Raw genomic sequence first — 23,644 nt, 5'->3', positions numbered from 1 at the left:
GCTGCAGGTCACCAGTGCCGAGGACTCGCTGCCAGGGTTTCTTAGGTCCCTGTGGGAGCCGGGAGAGCCGGAGCAGCATGAGGAGCCGGCGGCGGGGCGGGCGGGGGCACTCCTGACTCCCGGCTGACGAGCCCGGCGCAGTTTCCTCCGCTCGCCATGTGTGTCATCCAGCCCGACCCATGATTCACCTCCTGGGCTGCTCAAAACCCTCCCGAGCTGCTCCCCAGCCCTCTCAGAGGGGCTGGTCCAGGCGGCCCCCCGCGCTCGGGGCTCGGAGGAGAAGATGGGACGAGCCTGGCTGGCGCTCGGGATCCTGGCGCTCTGCGCCGCTGGAGCCTGGGGTAGGTTCGCTCTGGCACCGCCGCCACTTCTCAGAGCCGGGTCACTTAGGGAAGCTGCCGCCTGTTATTTCTACAAATCCCAGGACTTTCTGCCTTCCCGGGGTCCGCGATTTCTTGGGGAAAATCACTCGGAGGGGGGGAGCTGGCAGCCTGAACTGCGGCGCGTTCCCACAGACAAAGCTCGGCTCGAGCCGGTTGGGCTTTGGCTGGGTCGGGGCCAGGGGGTTCTCAAGGATGTAACAGGGTCAGGACAGGGTTTGGTGGGTTATTTTCACTGGGTGTGGCGAGTTTGTATCCTCTACCTACGTTGCGTTTGGCTCCGGGTGCTGGTTTGTAATGGAAGGGCTGGAGCGTGGCTTGGGCTCCGTCCTTCACAAACAGAAAATCCACCGGCAGATCTCCCAGGGCAGGTAATTCCTGCGTCCGGAGCATTTTAGGAGCACGGGGAGGGGGGCATTTATGCCTTGTGTTATTTTTTTTTCTCATGTTATTTTGCTGCTTTTCTTTAAAAACTCCGATTTCTGGCATCAGGTGATCTCAGGACAAATGTAGTTTGTGTTTTAGAAAAGTTCCCCAATGTTAAAGTACAGAGGAGCCTGGAAAAGCGTTATCTCCCCACCCCACCCCAGGTGTGTTCCCAGGGCTCAAAGTCAATCCTGCAACTGCAAAAAGGTGATTTATAAATCGGTCCCATTGTTTTCGAGGCCAAACTCAGGGGGTTTGGGGCAACATTGTTCTGTCTAAAGACTTCCAGAGCTTGGTGAATTCCCAGGAAGAGCCTGAGGCTCCGATCTGCTGCCGGATGGAGCTGTCACCAGCACAGGACACGGGATAACCCCTGGAAGGGTTTGAGTTTGCAGAGCTGCAGTTTGGGGCTGTGCAGGGGATTGATTTCTCTGGTCCTGTGTGTTGGTGCCTGTGCTGAGCTGAGTTTGGGGCACCCCATCCCCAACAAGATGCTGGCAGGAAGGGAGAGGTTCAGAGAGGAGAAACACCCCCGGACTGGCAGGGTGGGGATCAGCCAAAAATGGGCCAGATCCTTATCGTTGAGTCGAGCAGAAAGACAGAGAGGATGTTAAGTAGGTGTGGTTTGTACCTTTATCAAGTCTTCTAAAATGTCTTTATCAGGTTGTCTGTGAGCACATTCTTGCTCAAATTGGCAGAGGGGGGAAAACCAAAGCGTGTGGCTGCTCCTGGGGCACTCAGAGGTTACTCCTAGTGCAGACTGGACTGAGTAATTTTCCCCAGCCAGGGCAGGGTGATGTTCAGCCACGGATGTCTGGGGTGTTCCAAGTGCATCACTTCCCTGGAAGTGTTCTATCCCAGGCTGGACAGGACTTGGAGCAACCTGGTCTAGTGGAAAGTGTCCCTGCCCATGGCAGGGGGTTGGAACTGGATGATCTTTAGGTAATTCTGACCCAAACCACCCTGTGATTCTATGATTTCACCTCCCTCAGGGCCCCAGGCCCAGCCCCAGCCCCAGGTGGGTGATTCCCATCATCCTGCCCAGTTTATCTCCCATTTCCCTGGATTTCAGGATTGCTGTTATTTTAAAAAGCCGGAGTCTTTAGGATCAGCTCAGTGTGTGAGAACAGCTGCTTTCATAGTCAAAAAATGCAGCTTTTGTACTTGGGTTTATTAGTTTTTATGGCTGGAAAAATAAGCTGCAAAGATGAAAAAAAAAAAAAAAGGTAACTAAAACCCACAGAATTTGTTAGTTTAGGCTGTGCTGGGACTGTGTTAACCTGCTCACAGCCAGGCAGTGGCTGAGCCTGGGGGGCACTGCCAGGCACCCACAGGGCAAAGCCTGAGGGGACTCCAGCTGCAGCCCCCTCCACATCCTCCACATCCTCCACTCCTCTCCATCTGTGCTCCCACATCCCCCAAACCCCCTGCTCCCACAAAACCCTCCTGGCACTGCATCCAGCCCTGCAACCAGTGCTGGGAATGCCAAAACAGGGACATTTCCCCTGCTGAAGGGGATCACAGCAGGATCAGCCTCGTGTTTGGAGGGCCATAACTGCCCTGAGGAATCAATCCCAGCTGGCACCCAGCGGATTTCAGCCCCTTCCCAGGGGAAGGGATGGCCCTGTTCCTCCATCCAGCCCTGTGGGAGGCAGCCAGGAATGGCTGTGAAAAGTGCTGGAGGTTGGGGAAGGGTCCTCCAGCCCTGGGAACACGGAGTGTTGGACACCATGGGGACCTGGGGGCAGGTACAGACCTCCAGGGACCCCCCAGGCAAAGCCATCAGCAATGGCACGGTGGCACAATGTGACATCAGCCCCCAGGGCAGCCTTGGGAATGGCAGCATCCCTGCCCCAGCCCTGCCCCATCCCTGCCCCATCCCTGCCCCATCCCTGCCCCTGCTGCAGTCCCACCTACCCCCGTGTGCAGTTGCCCAGCCATGAGACCACTGCTCTGCCCAGGCTCGTAGCCCTTGTTCCAAAATCCACCAGAAAATTGGGGTTCCATCCCCAGCATGAAGGGGGGACAGCAGGTCGAGGCCCCCTGGGCTGTGGGGTGCTGGCAGGAGGGGGAGAAAGGAAACCACGAGGGTCCAGAGGCTGCACACAGGCAGGAGGTGATTGGTACCAAAATGTGGGCAGCAGATGAGCTCCAAGGGACAGTCCTGGGGCTTGTTAGCCCTGAGCTCAGGTTTCATGGCATGAGGAGGCAGCCAGGGGCTCAGCTGGCAGACACGAGCTTGGGATCTCCTCCACATGGAATTTCAGTGGATCCTGACCTCCCTGAGATGGAGTTAACCCTGCACAGGGGACACCGAGCAGGGAGTGGCCGAGGGACTTGGCTCAAGTCACGGGGGAAACCTGTTTGAGCCAGGATTTGGGCCAGTGTGTCTCACATCCCACAGCACCCACGGGGGGCAGGAGCCCTTGTCAGCTCTGCAGTTCCCCAGCAGGGTGGGTGCTGGGGCAGAACCAGGTGACTGAACCAGCTAAAACCCACTGTGAGGGGACAAACCCCACGGTGGCATTAAACAGGAGCCAGGGCCAGGAGTGTTGCTGGTGGCACTGGGGGCTATAACCCTGCCCCGGGCAGGGCTGAGCCACCACAGCCGTGAACCAGCAGCTGGACACAGATCCTACACCACGGACACGAGTGTGGAAATGCAAGGAAACTCCTGGCACGGAGCAGGGAAGCCCCTGGCACCCCTCCCATCCCTGAGCGAGGGGCCACGGTCCTGGTGGGGGTATCAAAGCACCAGGGCTCCCCAGGGACCGGCAGATTTGGAAGCTGTTCCCGTGTCCAGGCACGTGGCTCTGGCATTGGCAGCTCCGAGTGTTTAATCCCGAGCGCCGAGGGCTGCCTGGGAAATGCTTCCCTGCTCCCCCGGAGGGCTGAGCCGCTGCCAGGCTGGATCTGGCTCCCAGCACGGCACAAATCCATGGCACGAGCCCCGGCTGCAGCCACCGGCGCTCGGCAGGGAGGAGGGACTTCACTGGGATAGGGCAGGAGGGATTTAACTGGGATAGGACAGGAGGGATTTCACTGGGATGGGGCAGGAGGAATTTCACTGGGATGGGGCAGGAGGGATTCACTGGGATGAAGCAGGAGGGATTTCACTGGAATAGGGCAGGAGGGATTCACTGGGATGGGACAGGAGGGATTTCACTGGGATGGGGCAGGAGGGATTCACTGGGATGGGGCAGGAGGGATTCACTGGGATGGGGCAGAAGGGATTTCACTGGGATGGGGCAGGAGGGATGTCAATGGGATGGGACAGGAGGGATTTCACTGGGATGGGGCAGGAGGGATGTCACTGGGATGGGGCAGGAGGGATTCACTGGGATGGGGCAGAAGCCAATGTGAGAAGTGGGAGGTGTTGGTGTTGCTGCTGCAGTTGGAGAGTCCTTTGCCTTCCCCCTTCCCTGCCCCATCCACCTCCAGGATCGATATTGCTGCTGGCACATTGCTGAGGTGCAGGAACCCACCTGTCACACTTTTGGGCAGTTTAAAATCTGCCCCATCCCCACATGGAGCCGGGTAGCAAGAGCTCTGAGCACGGGTGCCACCCCAAAGCTGGTGCTGAGCCAGGCAGGTGGGTTCAGCCTTTAGCTCGGTGCCCTGCGTGGGACAAGCTGGGGGTGTTGGTGGCAGAGGTGTGATGAGACACGTCCTGGGGCACATCCCCAAGCAGCTGCTGGACTTTGGGACAACCCCAGCCTGTGACAGCACCCCCATACCCCAGCCCAGGTGCCCCCAGGCAGGAGCTCAGGGCCGTTGTTTGTGGTTCTGCCCGGAGACCTGACGACATCGTTTCACATCGTTTCACAGTTTCCTCTTTCCGTTTTATGTTGCGTTTCCTGTGGTGGAAAACGCTGCCGGGACAGCCCTGGGCAGGGACAGCGGGGACACGGGACAAAGGGGAGAGCCCTGCCAGCATCGCCCGGGTCCCGGGGCTGCAGCGTCCCCCGGCCGAGTGCGCACATGGCTGTGGTTTGCTCTGCCCGGGGAGCCCTAAAACTGCCGAGGTGCTTGTGCTGGGAGGGAGGAAGAGCCGAGGGTGACACTCGTGTCCCCAGCACTTGTCACTGCCGGCGGTTGGAACCGCGGAGCCGCCCAGCCCGGGCTGTGCCACCTCCTGACCCTGAGCCCTGCGGGCACTGCGGGCACTGCGGGGCACTTCAGTCCCCACACACAGACTCTCTGGCCTCTGACCTCCAGGACTGGTGCCAGCCTGTGTCTCCCAGAGTCCCCACGGCCACTGTCACTGACAGAGCCAGCCTTTGCCTGGGACACCGGTGCAAACCACCCCCAGCACATTGCTGGACTCCTGCCCCTTCCCTCCCCTCCTTTCCCTGGATTTGAACCCGAGCCAAGGCCAGTCACTGTGTTCAGTGTCTGCACAAGGTGGCACTGACCACCCTGCCCTGAGTGACCCACTGACCACCCTGCCCTGGGTGACCCACTGACCACCCTGGGCTGGGGCAGTGGAAGAGGCAGCTGATCCCTGGCAGGGCTGTGGGTACCACTCTGCACCCCTGGGAATTCACCCCTTCCCTCTCCTGCTGCTCCAAGGGGGCTGCAGGGGGGCACAAATACCAGCAGTGGGAGCTTCACTCCAACACCTGGGTGATGCTGCAGGGATGAGGGGACACTTTAAGGAGCTGGTACAGCAGGAATGGTGCTCAGCCCTGGGCAGGATCAAGCTCAGCTGGTGCCAGGGTATGAAAGGGGTGAGGAGGCAACACCCAGGGTTTGGGGCTGGGAAAGGGGGCAGAGCAGGGCCCTGGTGGGGGCTGTGGCTGCTCAGGGAGCCGGTGGCTGAGCACTGAGTCCTGAGCACAGGGGGGAGTTGGGGCTCTGCAGGCTGTGACTGCTCTGTTTTGCTGTTCCAGGGGGCAACATCTGCACCACCCGTGGGGTGAACTCCTGCAAGCAGTGCCTGGCTGTGAGCCCCCTCTGTGCCTGGTGCTCTGCCGAGGTAAGAACTGGGGGGTTGAGCTGGGGGGCTGAGCTGGGCTGCAGCTCATCCCAGAGCAGGACCAGGGCTGTGTAGGAAGGGATGAGCCTGTGGGCTGTGAGATGAGTCCCAGGCTCCATCTCCACCTGTTCCCACCATGTCCAAACACATCCCCTGGCTCAGACCTGCACATCACTCCTGCCCTGCTCCCAAAATCTGCCCCTTAAGCGTGTGCTGATGGGAGCTGCATCGAGCTGGCTGGGAAATGGTGCTGCTTCCACTGGGAAATCACTTTGCCTTTCAAATAACGTGCTTGTAAAAGCTCAGTTTACTTTTGGTTTGCTTCTTGAAAACCTGTTGTAAAGCTCTGGCTGAAGGAGCTTAATTGCTGGAAGGGCTGGAAAGGGAAGGGGGATTGGAGGGAGGAATTGAAAATGGTGATTAGAAGTTACGGGGTTGGGTTTAAAAGCCTTTTTTTCATTGCAAGTAAGAGGAGGAGAGGACAAGGTGCCTTGTTTTGGTTGCTGGGCTAAGGAGGATGTGAGTGCTGAGCTGTGGCTCTCAAATCACTCAGTTTGGGTAGGTGAGAGCCTGGGAGATCTGCCACACTCCCCTCCAAAAATGCTACCCTGGGGGTTAATCCATTAGGTAAGAGGAGGGAGTTTCCCAAGGGGATGGAAGAGCAGCCCCAGGGCAGAGCCAAGGGAGGTGAGGCTGGGATGGGGAGAGGTGATGAAACCTTCAGGGCATCCAGCCCGGGGTGGATCCCCCTCTGGCAAGGCTTTCCTTGCTTTCTGCTTCCTCCAGCTGAGGCTGTGCCCGTGGTGTCCAGGAGAAGACCTGGGAAAAAGTGATCCAAGCTGGAAAATGCTGTTGGATCATGCCTGTGTGGTCGATGCCTTGGGGTCAGTGTGTGTCTGGAGGGGATGGCTGCGCTTGCTGTGCCCATCAGATAGGGCTGGACCTCGGGTGTGGTGTGAAGAAAGATGTTTGTGCCCCTCTTATCTCCCTCGGGGAGTGTCTGAAATGTGCCGGGTGATAAAGGGCCTGGCTTCCCTCTGGGTCCCCTGTCCCGGGGGGAATGCTGGCTGGGCTGAGCTGGGCTGGGCTGAGCTGGGCTGGGCTGGGCTGGGCTGGGCTGGGCTGGGCTGGGCTGGGCTCCCTCCTTCCCGGCTGCTGACTGGGCAGGGCTGGTGCCTTAACGCTGCAGCGGGGGCTGCGATGAAGCTTTTTTTTTCCTCCAGATCAGCAAAGGTTTCCAAAAAAGGAAATATTTCCAGTGCTGCTGCGAGCTGTGCTCGTGGACAGACGTGACAGCAGGGAGGGAGCCGTCCCACTGCCAGAGCCGGCCCCCGGAGAGCCGGGAGTGCAGCTCAGCTCAGCAACTCTGCCCCAACATCTGGACCACATTGTCCTAATTTAGCAAATGAGGGTTTTTGCTGCGGGTTTGTTTAATTTCCCTGGGGTGGGGGAGGTCTCTGATACTGCACAGCCCCCCCTTTTTTTTAAAGGGACAGTGCCCTTAGTTGTGCTCCTGCTCCTGCTGCAGCCCTTTCCCACTCACTGGGGTGATGAGTTATTGCTGCTCCATCCTGGGCTGGGATGGGAGAAGGGTTTCATTGTGGTTTCTTGTGATCACTGACCCCCCTGAGCGCTGATGCAGAGGGGAGTTGAGTTTTATTTATTTTTTGGAAACCTTGACCACTCTTCCCAACAAACAGATGCTCTCATCCCTCGCTTCTGCTTTTGGAAAAAGCCAGCCAAGCTGTAACACTGACACGTGGCTCTAAAACCCCTTTGGAGATTATTGTGACAGATCTTCCAGCACCTCACCCTCCCAAAATGTCACCCATTCTGGTTCCCTTGGAGGAAAGGTGGAGGCAAGGCTGGACCAGGGGTGGATTTCAGAGAAGCTGCTGGAAGATTTTAGCTTAATTTGGGGAGGTATCTGTGCTCTGAGCCCTCCCAGGAGCTCTCCTGCAGAGAAGCTGATGCTGCATGTGGTTGTGTCAGAGCTGAGAATGGAGATCCCTTGAGGATGTGAGAGTTTCCACAGCCTCCCACCCTTGGAAGGCAGGGATGGAGCTGGCTCTGGCAGTGCCCTGCCTGACCCTGCCCTCACTTAACGGCTCTGGAGGCAGGAATTGGGATAAAATCACCAGGTTTCCCATCCTGAGTTAAAACCTCCCTCCCTGCAGTGGGACAGAGGGCAGGTGGGGCTGGGGAGCACCTCTGGGAAGGGCTGTGGGATGGCTGGGATGGAGGGGTGGGAACACATCCCCTCACATTTCTGCCCTAAGGAGCTGATGCCATCAGGGCTGTGCTGATGGAGGAGGGGGATTTATCACAGGTGAAGTCCCTGCACTGTGTGTTTGTCACCAGCAGGCCTTGGCTGCCCCAGGTTGTTCCCACCTGGGGCTGTGCCCAAAGTGCTGAGTCAGCAAGGTGGCAGGGACTGGGGTCAAAAATAGACTGGGAGCTGCCAGGACCCTGTAGCCAAATACTCCTTGGATGGCACAGGAATGTTTTCCTTCACCTTTTGCAGTAGTTTTGTTGCTGGGGAGGCTCCTGTGAGTCCTGAGCCAACCTCAGCATTTAGGGCTCCACGGAAAGGGGAAGGATGCAGTCCTGGGGCTAAACAGCTTCTCCATGGGAATCTCACAGCAGGAATGGTGCTGCTAATCCCACAAGGTGCCACATGGCCTCTGAGGTCCTGGGAGCTCCCCAGGATCTCCAGGTATCCCCCAGTGCCATGGATAAACCCCACCTGCCCAGCCCAGCCTGCTTTTCACCCACGTATTTTTCCAGCAATGTCCCTTCCTGGGACAGGAACGTACGTGATGATTGATGGGATCTGGAGTGACCCAGCCACCTCCTCCCACAGCAGGGAGCCCCGTGGGGTGAGCCTGTGGGGTGGATGGGTGCAAGGGAGCTAATTTGGAGGGATGACTCGTCCTCCTCCCGTCAGCAGCGATCCGTCAGCAGCGATCCGGTGGGATCGGGAGGCTGCGGGGGAGGGACACGCCTGCTGATGTATTCCTTGGCTGTCCCTGCTTCCAGAGGGCCGTGGGCCAGCCAGGGCCTCCTGACACCATTGTGTTTTTCTTCTTGTTTGCAAATTCATCCCTGGGTTCAATCAACCTGAACCCAGGGCAGATGATATCCTGGATGGGAACCTCTCCAGCACCGGGAGACTCAGAACAGGGATCCAGCATCCCTGGACCAGCCCCACCAGGACTTGTGCCACTTCCCTTTGCTGCAGGGAGAGGCTGTGCTGGTCCTCTGCTGTAGGAGTCTGATGTGGAAAGACTTGGGCTGTGGGAGGCAGATAGAAAATCCCTTTGGGGAGGAGGGTGGACACTGCCTGAGCGGGAACGTGTCACAGCAGATCCTGGCAGTGATGGGGGAGAGAAATTCCTCCCATATTTGTCTCCATGAGAAACTGGAGGGACGGGAACCCTTCTGAATGTGTGGTGATAAGGGCAGGGAGCCGGGAGCTTTCTAGGAAAGGAGGGACAGGGCTGGAGCCCGCAGTGACTCCACACTTTGTGCTTCCTGCCCCTGACGGGCCCTTGACGGCTTCTCCCGCACTCCAGTGCCTGTTCACTCTTTCACTCCTTTTTTGGTGCTCCTTTCCCCGTCAGCTCCATCCGGCAGGAAGCTGGGGAGCTGGAGATAAGCCTGATCCACTCCTGGGCAGGAACTGAGCACTGCTCCCTGCACTGGGCTCACCCACAGTGGGCCCGTTCCTTGCTCAGGGCAGGATTCCTGAGGGCACGTGTGGAGAAAATGGGGGGGAAAGGTGATTTGTCTTTTGCCAAAGCAACAAGTAATTTAAAAAGTCCCAGCCTGCCCCTGTTCACATCCCACCACACCCTCCTCCAGCCATCCCACAGAGACTGGCTTTCCTTTCAGCTCTGCCAGAACCCAAACGTGAGGCTCCAGCTGCCAGGAGCCGGGAGGGGGTTGGCAGGGGTGTGTTATCCATCGCTCCTTGGCAGGGGTTGTTGAGCTCCTGCTTTGGGTCCTGGCAGGACGTGCTGATCCCAAATCCCCTCTGTCTGCCACCTCCCTCGAGCACAGACCCTGTGCCCCAAAACCCCTCCGGTCCTGGTCTGGCATGAGGTGTGATAAAGCTCTCCAGGGAAGAGGGGGGTGGTTTTCCTTCTCCCAGCTGGGGGGAGCTGGTTCCTGACCGTGTCCCTCTCCCCCAGGTCTGGGCACAGTCGTCCCCTCGCTGTGACCTCCGTGCCAACCTGCTGCACAACGGCTGCGGGCAGGAGCACATCGAGTCCCCCAGCAGCAGTGTCACCATCCTGGAGGACAGACCCCTCAGCAACAAGGGCTCAGGGGGGGCCACCACCACCCAGATGAGCCCCCAGAGAATTCGGCTGAACCTGAGGCCGGGTAAGAGCCCCCAGGCTGCTGTGGGAAGGGGGGGATGCAATGGGAGTAACCCAAAGGGCTCAGGCAGTGAGTGAGCCACAGCTCTGCCTCGCTGGCCAAGGGGGTCTTGTGGGGGCAAGGCCAGGCTGGGGCCGCACTGAACCCTCCAGAACATCCCTGGTGGGCAGCCTGCAAACTGCTTGCTGCCTTCAGTCTCTTGCCTGAAGCCTGATGTGCCCAAGGGGCAGGACTGGATGTGCCTTCAACAAAAAGCCATTTGGATCCGAGGCGCTGCCGCTGCGCTCGGAATTCCTGCGTGGAAGTCGGCTCGTGTCTAACGAGCAGCTGGCAGGGCTGGGCTGCCAAGAGGTCCTGTAATTTCCCTGGCTCCCTTCAGCCAGGCAGGCTGGGGCCAATTAACTGGCAGGCTGGGGCCAATTAACTGCCCTGGTCCTCTGCCAGCAGCCAGGAGTTTCAGGGATGCCAGGCAGGAGGCAAAGCTAACGGGCGTCGCTCGCCCGAGCTCACAGAACCGGTTCGGGAACGTCGCTGGTAAAGTCGGAGCGGCCAAAGCGACACAGATATCAGACATAGCCCAGGTGTGAGGTGATCAGGAAGCTGTTTATTGCTCTCAAGTGTTTATTTTATACTCTTTGTACACTGTCGTGCCACAACACAATTGGTTCAAAAGTCTCAAGCATAAAGCACAGTACACACATTGGTAATCCAGAGGACACTGCACACACTCCCATTGGTGGCACTGAAGACACTGTGCCTGCTGTCACTGGGGATATTGTGCACATTTTGATTGGTGACCTTTGCTCTGGGCTGCATTACGTTTGTTCCATCCGGCATTACAGTAAATATTTCCTCAGAGTTGTTTACATTCCTCGTCACTAATTGCCAGGCTGCTGGCAGGTTCTCTGCCAACCCCGACAGGGGAACAGGGAGCGAGCGGTGCCATCGCCTGCTCTGCCCCAGACATCCCCTCACGGGTCACTCTGCCAGTCTCAGCAGGAACAATTTTGGTTCCTTGTGCTCATTAAAGCCCTGGGCTTGGATGTCAGTGGCTGATAGCACGTGGCACATCCCTGGGCCTGGCCAGGAGGAGTTCAGACCCATCTGAAGGACAGAAATGTCTTTGTGGGGACATGGAGCTGCTCAGTGGCCATTGTTCTATTTAGGTCTAAAGGTATTTGGCAGGAGGGGGGGTGAGTGTGTTGCTCAGGAGAATAAATCCCTGTAAATTCCTGTTTCCTGGGAGAAAACCCAGCTTGATACCATCTCTGCCCAACCAAGAGGGTTTGGAATGAGTCATCAGCCCTGACTCCTGAACCAAGACCAGATCATGAAGGATACAAGCAGGACAAGTCACAGCTCATGTCCCACAAGCTGAGAGTGCTCATGGCTTCAGCTCAACAAGGACAAACAGCTGCCATCTGAGCAGAGAGATGGGACCCCTGGCTCTGTTTGGGGTCCCAGCACAGCTGGAGGGGGGATGGAGCTCTTTGGGCTCTCATAGTTTTTGAAACATTCTCCATCCTGAAAGAAGGTGACGTGTGGGTTTACATGGAAATGTGAAAACGGCAACAATTTAAGCTCAATTAAAGCTTTTTTCCCTCAGTGTCTGAGGTGTTCAGACAAGGCTGCAGCTGTGCCCTGGCTTACCTTTCAAAGAAGCCGTTTCAAGGACCAGAAGAAAGAACCTTTGTCTCTTAAAAAGGCCAAAAGAAAAGGTCAACTCAAGGCATTTTCAGCTTTTTTTTTTTTTTTTTTTAAGTGCCAAAGTCATCAAAACTGGCCTGATCCCCAGAAGGATCTGTCTGAGGAAGGTTTTGTTTCAATGGAAAATGTTGCAACAAAAATTTCCCAGTAGGAGCTGGGAGGAGCCAAGGGGAGAGGGATGGGGGAGGCCTCAGGAGATGCTTGGAGTCCCTGGGAGCTCAGAGAAGTCCAGAGCAGCCTTGCAGTCCCCTTGTGGTCCCTGCCAGACCTGCTGTGCTGGGGGGTCAGCCCTGGGCAGGAGGATCTGCTCACGTCCTGGTACTGAGAGGTTTGGAGAACAGGAGCCAGGGAATGCAGATACATCTGTTATAGAATCCTAAAACAGTTTTGGTTGGAAAGGACCTTAAAGCTCATCTCATTCCACCCCCTGCCACGGGCAGGGACACCTTCCAGTGGACCAGGTTGCTCCAAGCCCCGTCCAACCTGGCCTTGGACACTTCCAAGGGTGCACAGAACATCTCCTGTGCAAGCACCTGACTAAGGGCTTTGCCCCTCTGTGTCTGTCTAAGGGTGATGTTCTCCTCCCAGCAGCTTGTAACCATCCCCTGGGTTCCTGCTGACCCTGCAGGGTGACTTTCCCCCTAATCCTGTGGCGAGCCCCCCCCTGCTCCTCCCAGGAGAGGAGCTCTCACTCCGCTGCCCTGTCACATTCCAGACGACTCCCAGGTCTTCCGTGTCCAAGTGCGTCAGGTGGAAGACTACCCTGTGGACATCTACTACCTGATGGACCTGTCCAACTCCATGAAGGACGACCTGAGGAACATCCAGAACCTGGGCACGAAGCTGGCCAGCGAGATGCGCAAGCTCACCAGCAACCTCCGCATCGGCTTCGGGGCCTTCGTGGACAAACCCATCTCCCCCTACATGTACATCTCTCCTCCTGAAGCCGTGGAGAACCCTTGCTATGAGTAAGTCCCGGGCTGAGGGAGTCCTGGGAGGGCCAGAAGTTGATGGGACATCACTGGAATGTGGCTGGAAATCCATCCCAGTGGATTCCAGCAGGGAATGGGTGCCTGATTCCGGGCAGGGTTCAGACCTTGCTGCACAGTGTGTTCTGCTGGCACAGGGAGGAGGAGCAGGTCTGAACTAGAACTGTCATTGTCACCGGGAAGTCCTTAAGGGAACAATTTTACACCAGTTTTTCATGAGAAGTGTTGAGGCTCGAAGCAAACAACTCCTAAAAATCCCTGAGCCCAGCACCTCTAGGTTGATTTTTAGAAGGTCCTTCACCGGCCTCTGGATGTGCCCTCTCCAGCACATCCTGGACAGGACCGTGGGACACGGGATGGCTGCAGGGCAGGGATGGGAGCTGGCAGAGCCCTGTGACTGTTGTCCCCCCCCCAGGATCAGTGAGACCTGCCTGCCCATGTTCGGGTACAAGCACGTGCTGTCGCTCACGGACGAGGTGACCCGGTTCAACGAGGAGGTGCGGAAGCAAAGCGTGTCCCGGAACCGCGACGCGCCCGAGGGCGGCTTCGATGCCATCATCCAGGCCACTGTGTGCGAGGTGAGGGGCAAGAAGGCCTGGCTGGGGCTGGGGCAGGGTCACCAGCGTGGGCAGAGACCGCCCAACCCCACCAGGACAGGATCATGAGCCTTGTTGAGCTGCTGTGCCACTCGGCTCTGGAGAGGGGGAACATTCAACCAGCACATTTCCAGCCCAGTAGTCAAGGCAAAGGAAGAGCAGGACCTTCAGTGGTCCTGCAGGAGAGAGGAGCAGAGGAGGTGTTTGGGAATGGATGATGATCCCATGTCAGCCCTGCAGTGACCAGCCCAAAAGGGACAACAGCTCCTGTGCCTGCACCTTGATTTTGCTGGAGGGGTTGTATTACCTCAGTCATTAAACACCGTGATTAACACTGGCAAATTAATCACAGAATCACAAAATATGCTACTTGAGAGGGACCCACAAGGATCATCCAGTCCAACTCCTGGCCCTGCACAGATTCCCCTACAATCCCCCCCTGTCCCTCAGAGCGTTGTCCAAACCCTCCTGGAGCTCTGGCAGCCTTGGGGCCGTGCCCACTGCCCTGGGGAGCCTGGGCAGTGCCAACCACCCTCTGGGGGAAGAACCTTTCCCTGAGATCCAACCTGACCCTGCCCTGGCACAGCTCCAGCCCTTCCCTGGGTGCTGTCCCTGGTCCCCCCAGAGCAGAGCTCAGTCCCTGCCCCGCCTCTGCCTCTCCCCAGGAACTGGAAGTGCAGTGAGGTCTCCCCTCAGTCTCCTCTTCTCCAGCTGAACACACCAAGTGCCCTCAGTGTCCTCACACGGCTTCAAATCAAGGCCCTTCCCCATCTTTGTTGCCCTCCTTTGCACACTCTCTGATAGCTTGATATCTTCCTTATTAAAACCCATCTTTCACCTGTACAAGCAGCCCCTGCCCCCCTGGCAGCCCCCACATGCCCACAGCACTTCCCTGGGGGAGCAATTCCCTCCATTCCTCCTGCAGTTGGTTGGTCCTTATGGCCGAATCACGCCCCAGGGTGGCACAAAGGCAGCAGTGGGGCGCTGGCACAGGGTGCTGGCACGTAACTGGGAGCTCCTTTCACTGCAGGAGAAGATTGGCTGGAGGAATGATGCTTCCCACCTGCTCGTCTTCACCACGGACGCCAAGACCCACATCGCCCTGGACGGGCGGCTGGCCGGCATCGTGCAGCCCAACGACGCCCAGTGCCACATTGGCAAGGATAATTTCTACTCTGCCAGCACCACACTGGTAAATCCCGGCCCAGGCGTGGGGTTGTGGAGCCCATGGCTCCTGTGGGGTCCCCATGGGACGGGAAAGGTGGTCCAGCCAGGGCTGGAGAGCCGGGTGGTGGAGGTACATGTCCCTAGGGGATAACCTCTCCTCTTCCCCAGGACTATCCCTCTCTGGGCCTGATGACTGAGAAACTCTCAGAGAAGAACATCAACTTGATCTTTGCTGTGACAGATACAGTTGTTGGCCTCTACCAGGTACCAGCTGCTGTGCAGACACCTTTTGGGGGGCTGGAGTGTCCCCAGGAGCCAGCCATGGGTGGCTGGAGATGGCTTGGTGGTCTCCTGTCCCACCGAAGCTCCCTGGGAAGCTCCTGTGTGCCTGGGTGGGGTTTGGCCCAGCCATGGCACAGTCACCCATCACAAAGAGACCTCCTTTATGGTATTTCTCCAGAACTACAGTGAGCTGATCCCAGGCACAACCGTGGGCACCTTGTCCAGAGACTCCAGCAACGTCCTGCAGCTCATCGTGGACTCCTATGGGGTAAGTGTGTGATGTGTTGGCCCCACAAGAGCTCTCTGCCTCCCAAAATAGCCCCTGCTTCACACTGCAAACAGCCCACACAGATTTGGCAGCCCCTCCAGCCCTGAGCACCCTCCCTGACCCAGCTGTGAGCATCTGTCTCCACCCATGTGTGCAGGGAAGGGAGATCACTCTGTTCATTGCCTGCCCCTTTCCATCCTCAAAGGCATTCGAGGCAATGACGTAGGGAATGATGTAGCCGAGCCTTGAGAGAGACTTGGAGCACTTGGCTCCTGTCCTGTGGTGCTGGGGGGGACCCTCCCTGGGTCTGAGCCCTTCCCAGTGCTGTGTCCTCATCACTGCTCTCTCCTTGCCTAGAAAATCCGCTCCAAGGTGGAGCTGGAGGTGCGGGACCTCCCCGAAGAGCTGTCCCTGGCCTTCAACGCCACCTGCCTCAACGATGAGGTCATCCCTGGGCTCAAGTCCTGCGTGGGGCTCAAGATTGGGGACACGGTGAGGATCCTCTTCCTGGGCTTGGCCTTCCTCCCCCTCCACCAAGCAGTGCTGCCAGATTGTCTGATGCTCTGCACCAGCACTGCCTGCTTGTCCCACCACCTCCCCGGTGACACCTCCCCAACACCTGTATTTGTCCCTGTCACCGGTGGCACTGACACCCAGCCACACCCCTCTGCCCTCCAGGTGAGCTTCAGCATCGAGGCCAAGGTGCGGGGCTGCCCCCAGGAGCGGCACAAATCCTTCACCATCAAACCCGTGGGCTTCAAGGACAGCCTGAGCGTGGAGGTGAACTTCGACTGCGACTGCTCCTGCGAGAGCCGCGCCGAGCCCCGCAGCCCGTCCTGCAGCCGCGGCAACGGCACCTTGGAGTGCGGGGTGTGCCGCTGCCACGCCGGGCGCCTGGGCTCGCACTGCGAGTGCTCGGAGGAGGAGTACAACCCCTCGCAGCAGGACAACTGCAGCCCCCGGCCGGGCCAGCCGCTGTGCAGCCAGCGCGGGGAGTGCATCTGCGGGCAGTGCGTGTGCCACAGCAGCGACTTCGGCAAGGTCAGCGGCAAGTACTGCGAGTGCGACGACTTCTCCTGCGTCCGCTTCAAGGGCCAGATGTGCTCGGGTGAGTGCCGGCACCGGCGGGATGGGGGGGACCCGCTGCCGCGGGGCTTGAGAAATGTTACACAAAGGTTGGTAAAAAAGCCCCGCCGTCGAGTCACGAGGCTTTCGAAACCCCTTCTCACAGAGGAGTCCGGATCCAGCTGCACCCAGTCTTAGCTCAGATTATGGCAATGGTTTAAATTTAAGGATTTGCAGAGGTGTCACTGAACCACTTTTGTCCCCCAGGTTTTAATGGCTGGCAAAATGAGAATATTTATATAAAATGAATTTATTATTATTTATTATGTATTATTTATTATGTATTATGTATTCTTTATTATGTATTATGTATTATATATTATATATTATATATTATATATTATATATTATATATTATATATTATATATTATATATTATATATTATATATTATATTATATATAGTTATAAATATATATATAGTTTTAATTATATATAGTTATAGTATTATATATATAATATATAATTATATATATAGTTATATATAATATATTATATAATTATATATAGTAATATATAATATATAATATATAATATATAATATATTATATATTATTTTTATTTTTATTTTTATTATTATTACAAATGATCAGGCAAAAGATCATAATCAGAATTATTTACTACACAGTATAAGCACTAAAACTACTAGTAGTGTGGTATAAGATAGGATAGTGCACTGCATTGAAGCAGTTATTGAAACAATTACATTGAAGCTGTCAAAAAGGAAATAATTATTAAGCAGAGATTTGATGCAACCCACCCAGACCAACACTTGTGAGGAGATGACCCCGAGCTCAGTTGGTTACAGCATGGTGTTAATAACACCAAGGTTGTGGGTTCAATCCCCACACTGGCCATTCATGTAAGAGTTGGACTCGATGATCCTCGTGAGTCCCTTCCAACTCAGAATAATCACTATCTCTGCTTCCTGCTCCCCAGTGTCCCCAAACTGAGTTTCTGGGACCCCACCTGCCCCTCAGGCCAAATTCATGGCTCAAAGCACCTCTGTGCTGCTGGGATTGATCCTTTATCTTCACAGCCTGCTGATAATGGAGGTGGAAACGCTGGGTTTTCCCCACCCAGAGCAGCCAGTGCCCGCAGGGAGCCTGTTCCTGTTTGCACAAGGGCTGCCAAGGCTGCGGGGTCGGGATGGGTGAAGGGCGATGATGAAGAGCTGCCCCCAGCCAGGGCGGGCTGTTGATTAACCTGAACCGTCTGACCCCGTTGGCATCACTCTGGTCCCACTGAGCCACTTCTCCCCGGCCTGCCCGTCTCTTTCCATGCCCTGTCACCCAGCGTGGCACCGTTTTCCTGTGACTCAGCCCTGGTTCCTCATTAACGGGGTTACACATTTATTTCTCATGCCGGTGCCTCCAAGGCTGTGGCAGGGACAGTGCCCGGCCGATCCCCTGCTGGGAGCAGCATTCCCGGACAGTGCCAGGCCAAGAGCAGGGTTTTGGGACGGTGCCCAGCCGATCCCCTGCTGGAAGCAGCGTTCCCAACGTTCCCCACTGTGCCCAGGGCTTGGACGGGTCGGCGCGTGCCGGCTCCGTGGCGTTTCCACCGCTCACCGTGTCTGGTTTTTGAGCTGGAATCAAACCACAATCCAAACAGCTCCGGGGTTTGGCAGGATCTGAGCACGTCTGTCTGTCTGTCTGTGTGATTAAACCAGGCTCGGTGAGCGTGCAGAGCTCGGCAGGCTTTTCCCAGCAGTCAGCTTCCCCTGCCTGGTCCAGGGCTGGGAAACGAGTGGGATTTGGGGGGTTTGACCAGATGTCCCGACTCAATCTGAAATTCAAAGCCACAGCCAAGGCTTGACTCGCTCAGAGACGGATCTGACTGAGCATCTCCAGCTGCTGCTGCCAACCTGGCAGAGCTGGGGCAGTTCAGCCTGGAATCACAGAATCACAGAATATGCTGAGTTGGAAGAGACCCACAAGGATCATCCAGTCCAACTCTCAGCCCTGCACAGGACCATCCCCAAGAGTCACACCCTGTGCCCCAGAGGATCCCAAATGCTCCTTGAGCTCTGTCAGCCTTGGTGTTGTGCCCACTGGTCCTGGGGAGCCTGGTTGGTGCCCAGCCACCCTCTGGGGGAACAACCTTTTTCTAAAATCCAACCTCCCCTGACACAACTTCAGGCCATTCCCTGGGGTCCTGTCCCTGGTCCCCCCAGAGCAGAGCTCAGTGCCTGCCTCTCCGCTTCCTCTCCCAAGGAAGTTGGAACTGCAATGAGGTCTCCCCTCAGTCTCCTCCAGGCTGAACAGACCAGGTGCCCTCAGCTGCTCCTCTTGCAGCTTCCCCTCAAGGCCATTCCCCATCTTCATTGCCCACCTCTGTTCTTGTTCGGGTGGGATAAGAGCAGCCTTGGGGACACAGCAAAGGTTGGGGTTTGGCGTGAGCTGCTGCCTGTCCCACCCCGAGCACAGTGCAATGGGATTGTCCCAGTGGCTGCTCTGCCACCGAGGGTCCTGATGCTCTTTGGGTTGTCCCCAGGCCACGGGAAGTGCAGCTGCGGGGACTGTGTGTGCGACCCGGACTGGACGGGCGACTACTGCAACTGCACGACGCGCACGGACACGTGCATGTCCGGCAACGGGCTGGTCTGCTCCGGCCACGGCTCCTGCGTGTGCGGCCGCTGCGAGTGCACCCAGCCCGGCTCCTACGGGGACACCTGCGAGAGGTGCCCCACCTGCCCCGACGCCTGCACCATCAAAAAGTGAGCCAGGGCACGGGGCTGGGGCAGCTCGTGCCACGGCGGGGGCTGGCAGAGGGATGGGGTGGGTTATATCCCAGTGGGGAGCTGGAGGAGAGCTGGAATGGATCATTTCCACTGGGGAGCTGGAAGAGAGCTGGAATGGATCATGTTCCACTGGGGAGCTGGAGGAGAGCTGGAATGGATCATTTCCACTGGGGAGCTGGAAGAGAGCTGGAATGGATCGTATCTCACCAGGGGGCTGGCAGAGGGATGGGGTGGGTTATATCCCAGTGGGGAGCTGGAGGAGAGCTGGAATGGATCATATCTCACCTGGGGGCTGGCAGAGGGATGGGGTGGGTTATATCCCAGTGGAGAGCTGGAGGAGAGCTGGAATGGATCATATCTCACCTGGGGGCTGGCAGAGGGATGGGGTGGGTTATATCCCAGTGGGGAGCTGGAGGAGAGCTGGAATGGATCATGTTCCACTGGGGAGGTGGAAGAGAGCTGGAATGGATAATGTCTCATCAGGGGGCTGGCAGACAGCTGGGGTGGGTCATATCCCATTGGGAATGTGGCAGAGTGCTGGGAAGGGTCATATCTCACTGGGGAGCCAGCAGAGCACTAGGGTGGGTTATATCCCACTGAGGAACCAGCAGAGAGCTGGGATGGGTCGTATCCCATTGGGGAGCTGGAAGAGAGCTGGGATGGGTCACATCCCATCAGGGGGCTGGCAGAAAGCTGGGATGGGTCATATTCCATTGGGGAGCCAGCAAAGAGCTGGGAAAGGTTATACCCCATAGGGCAGCCAGCAGAGAGCTGGGATGGGTCATATCCCATTGGGGAGCTATAAGAGAGCTGGGATGGGTCATACCCCATCGGGGAGCTGGCAGAGAGTGGGATGGGTCATACCCCATCGGGGAGCTGGCAGAAAGTGGGATGGGTCATATCCCATCGGGGAGCTGGCAGAGAGTGGGATGGGTCATACCCCATCGGGGAGCTGGCAGCAGTGGCAGCAGGAGCTCCCACCAGCTGCAGCCCTGTTAGGTTGGGATTGTGGTGATTTCCACAACTGAAAGGTGTGGTGGTCCTCTGAGGAGAGCACAGAGGAGCTCACAGCACCTCCCTCCTCTTCCTCAGGGACTGTGTGGAGTGCAAGAAGTTCGAGCGGGGGAGGCTGGTGGAGGAGCAGACCTGCAGCCGCATGTGCCGGGACGAGATCGAGACCGTGCAGGAACTGAGTAAGAGGAGACCCAAACCTGCCCTAAAATGTGGAAATCCAGGGGGTTGCTTTCCCTCTGTGTGCACATCCGTGGCATGGGGGGGGTCTGAGCCTCTCACTCTGGCAGGTGACAGGGGCAAGGACGCCGTGAACTGCACCTACAAGGACGAGAACGACTGTGTGGTGAGGTTCCAGTACTACGAGGACTCCAGTGGCAAGTCCATCCTCTCCGTCATCGAGGAGCCTGGTAAGACCCGGTTCAGGTGGGGGATGGAGAAGGTGCAGTGCTGGGTTTCTGTGCTAAACTGGGGGATTTCGAGTGCCCTTTGTACCTCCCACCCCAGCCAGGCTCCTGGGGCACCGCAGTCAGGGGCTGAGAGGAGTTAAAGGGCTGCTTTGTTCCCTGCTCTGTGCCACTGGGGCCGGGATTTCCTGCCTCTCACATCTCACATTTCCTCAGTTGAGGCCAAGGATGGGGGTTCAACCTTCCCACCACCCTGATCCGTGTCTGACTGCAGGGATGTTGTTCTTAGGAGGCAGATAAGAGGGGGCTCCCATTGGCAGCCCCGGATCTCCACTGACCTGGAGGTCTGACTTCCAGCTGAGCCAGGGGCTGTGTGGCTGCAGGTCCTTCGGGAGCAGGGCCATGAAGGCAGCCCCAGCCACGGGCAGGGTGCAGCCCACCCTCCCTGGCCCTGCACGCAGGGTGGAGAGGAGAGAGGCAGGGGAGGGCTGGGGGGAGCAGGGGGCTGTGGGGGCTCCCACGGGATCTCACCACCCCCTTTGCCAACGTGGTGTTGGTGCAGAGCCAAGAGCAGGGGGTCAGCGGGGTGGTGGTTTGGGGAAGAGCTTCCACCAGCACAAGGATTTGGGCTCAGGTGCCATCCCCCACCATGGGTGGGACCTGTGGTGCCCCTGATCTGGATTGCTCCACGCTTGGGTGCAGATCCCCACCCTATAGACAGGAGCTCAAAGATCTCAGCACATGCACCCCATGGATGGGATCCTCCTTCACAGAGCCTGCTGTGCCCAGGGTGGAGGCTCCTGCTCCCTGCCAGGGGAGGATGAAGCCTTCCTGGGCCCGGAGGAGCTCCACGTACCCACGGCCAGGCAGCCCCAGAGCTGCTTTTAGTTGCCCTGGGAGTGCTGAGCCCCCTCCAAGCCTGCCCTGCTCTGTGCTGCAGACTGCCCAAAGGGGCCCGACGTCCTGGTGGTCCTGCTCTCGGTGACAGGGGCCATCCTGCTCATCGGCCTGGCTGCCCTGCTCATCTGGAAGCTCCTCATCACCATCCACGACCGCCGGGAGTTCGCCCGCTTCGAGGAGGAGAAGGCCAGGGCCAAGTGGGACACGGTGAGGGCCAGCGGGTCGGGGGGGTTGGGCAGGAGCCCCCAGATCCCACAGCCCCCAGCCTGAGGGATCCAGATCCCAGTGCTCCCAGCAGGAGAGCCCAGCTGCTGTCTGTGGCCCGGAGGGACCAGACTGCCCCATCCCTGTCTGACAGTGCCCCAGGCAGGACTCAGGGTGACAATGCCAGCCTGGACACCCCTCCCTGAGCCTGCTGTGCTCCCAGGGCTGTGCACAGGCCACAGCAGATGTCCCAGATGATTTTCCCACCTCCAGCATATCCCAAGCAGTCGTCAGCAGCGTGACCCCCTTACTCACTGCCCACACCAGTGTTTCCATCCCGTGAGCAAAGGGGAAGGTCCCTCCTGCCATGGGATGCTGGAAGGACTGAGGCATCCAGAGCACCAGGGAGGGGGCTGAGACAGCACTGGCGCCCGTCCCCCACCTCTCCATCTCCTGCCTCCCACAGAGGGAAGGGATGCGATGGGATGGGATGGGATGGGATGGGATTGGATGGGGTGGGGTGGCTCTTTCAGGAGTTCTCTCTGCTCCTGAACTCCTGCTGCTTTTCCTTTCCTCCACAGCAGCTTTTCCCTGCTCTCCCCCATGGGGATCCATTAAACTGCACAGCCAAAGCCATGCCAGGGATCCACCACTCCGTGCTGAAGTGGTGCCTCAGTGTTCCCAGGTGTTAAGTAGAATGAATGGTGATGCCAAGCACAAAATATTGATTCTCTTTTTGTTCCTCCTTCCTCCAGACCCACAACCCTTTATATAAAGAGGCCACATCCACCTTCACCAACATCACGTACCGGGGGAACAACTAGGATGCCACACCCAGCACTGGCCGTGGGATCAGCCAAGGATCCATGGAACCTTAAGGAGTCCAGTTTACAGAAGCCCTTGTGTGTGTGAGCCTGTGTGAACGTGTCTGTGTGTAATTTAACAACCCCTTGACTGCCTCCAGGCCCTCCAAGTGTTGTCCATCACCCCTCTGTGACTGCAGGGACGTGCTCTCCAGGCAAACCTCGCTCCTTACCTCGCGGGTCGCTCGCGGAGCCGGCGGCCCCTCCATACACTGGACACAGAGAAATGGGACTTTCTCTGCCAGTCTGTGAACTCTTTGGTGCTCATCGGGCCAAGGGGACTTCAGGAGTGGCCACTCAAACCACACTGAGCTGTTTTCTCCCCCACGGCCCGTGCCGGTGAAGCCCTGCCTGTCGGATCACTGGACTCAGTCCCGCTGGGCACAGGAGCCATCTCCTTGGGCACAGGGCAGCTGCCAGCAGGCAGGAGCCATCACTGCTTTGTGGGTTCAGGACACTGCTTCTGAGCAGCCCAGCAACCCCTTTCCTCCTTGCACCCCCGTGTTCTGGCACTGCTGTGAGCCAGGGTGGTGAGAAGCTGTGCCCTCCCTCACTGCCCCCACGTGCACTCAGTTTGCACCCCAGCACCTCCATGTAGCACCAGCTGTGCTGGTCCCAGCCACAGCCTGGCTCAGCCCCAGGGATGGTGCTGAGCTCCCCGTGTCCCCCCTCACTGTCCTCATGCCACAGCCCACATGGATGTGCAGGCAGCAGCCTCGGGAGCTCATGATGCCCCTTATCCCTCAGGCCTGGCCACCTCTCTCCCCTCTGTGTTTTCTGAGCTGTGTAACTGCACCCTGCCTGGTTTTCTGCACAGCTCAGGGTTCCAGCAGAGCAGGCAGGGCTCAGGCTGTGTCCTGCTGCCTGGGGCTGTGTGTCACCCGTGGGGGAAAACGAAGAGATGTCCCAGTTTGGCTGTAGCAGTGCTGCTGCCTGGTCCCTGCCCTGCCAGAGCACAGTGGCTCAATTCCCCTCAGCTGCCCCAAAAACCAACAGCAACCTCGGGCCCGGTGTGGGGTTTGCCCCGAGGGCCCCAGCAGAGTGTTGGCTGAGCTGGTGGTGGCCCTGTGTCCCTGTCCCCTGGCTGTCTCAGCAGTGTGGGAGCAGGGGCAGGGCTTGGTGCTGGGTGGGATCTGGGGCTGAGCCCCAGGGAGGGGGGTGGATGGGCAGCACCAGAGCGGCAGCAAATCGCACCACAAAAATAAAAATAACTAAA

The 23,644-nt window shown here is 57.7% G+C and overlaps 1 protein-coding gene across 1 annotated transcript; it reads left to right on the top strand.

Moving 5' to 3' along the window:
- Window positions 1–23,644, top strand: ITGB3 (integrin subunit beta 3). Its single transcript, XM_064636478.1, has 15 exons — window positions 1–341; window positions 5,699–5,784; window positions 9,978–10,170; window positions 12,590–12,842; window positions 13,279–13,441; window positions 14,490–14,651; window positions 14,795–14,890; window positions 15,087–15,176; window positions 15,534–15,668; window positions 15,855–16,284; window positions 18,797–19,019; window positions 20,136–20,236; window positions 20,345–20,464; window positions 21,402–21,568; window positions 22,321–23,644. The coding sequence occupies exons 1-15, from the start codon at window positions 284–286 to the stop codon at window positions 22,387–22,389; spliced, it is 2,346 nt and encodes a 781-aa protein (XP_064492548.1). The 5' UTR covers window positions 1–283; the 3' UTR covers window positions 22,390–23,644.

The sequence above is a fragment of the Pseudopipra pipra genome, chromosome 26, assembly GCF_036250125.1.
Source record: "Pseudopipra pipra isolate bDixPip1 chromosome 26, bDixPip1.hap1, whole genome shotgun sequence".
Lineage (NCBI taxonomy): Eukaryota > Metazoa > Chordata > Aves > Passeriformes > Pipridae > Pseudopipra > Pseudopipra pipra.
Note: the sequence above shows the minus strand (reverse complement) of the source record. Positions and strands in the feature narration are given on the sequence as shown.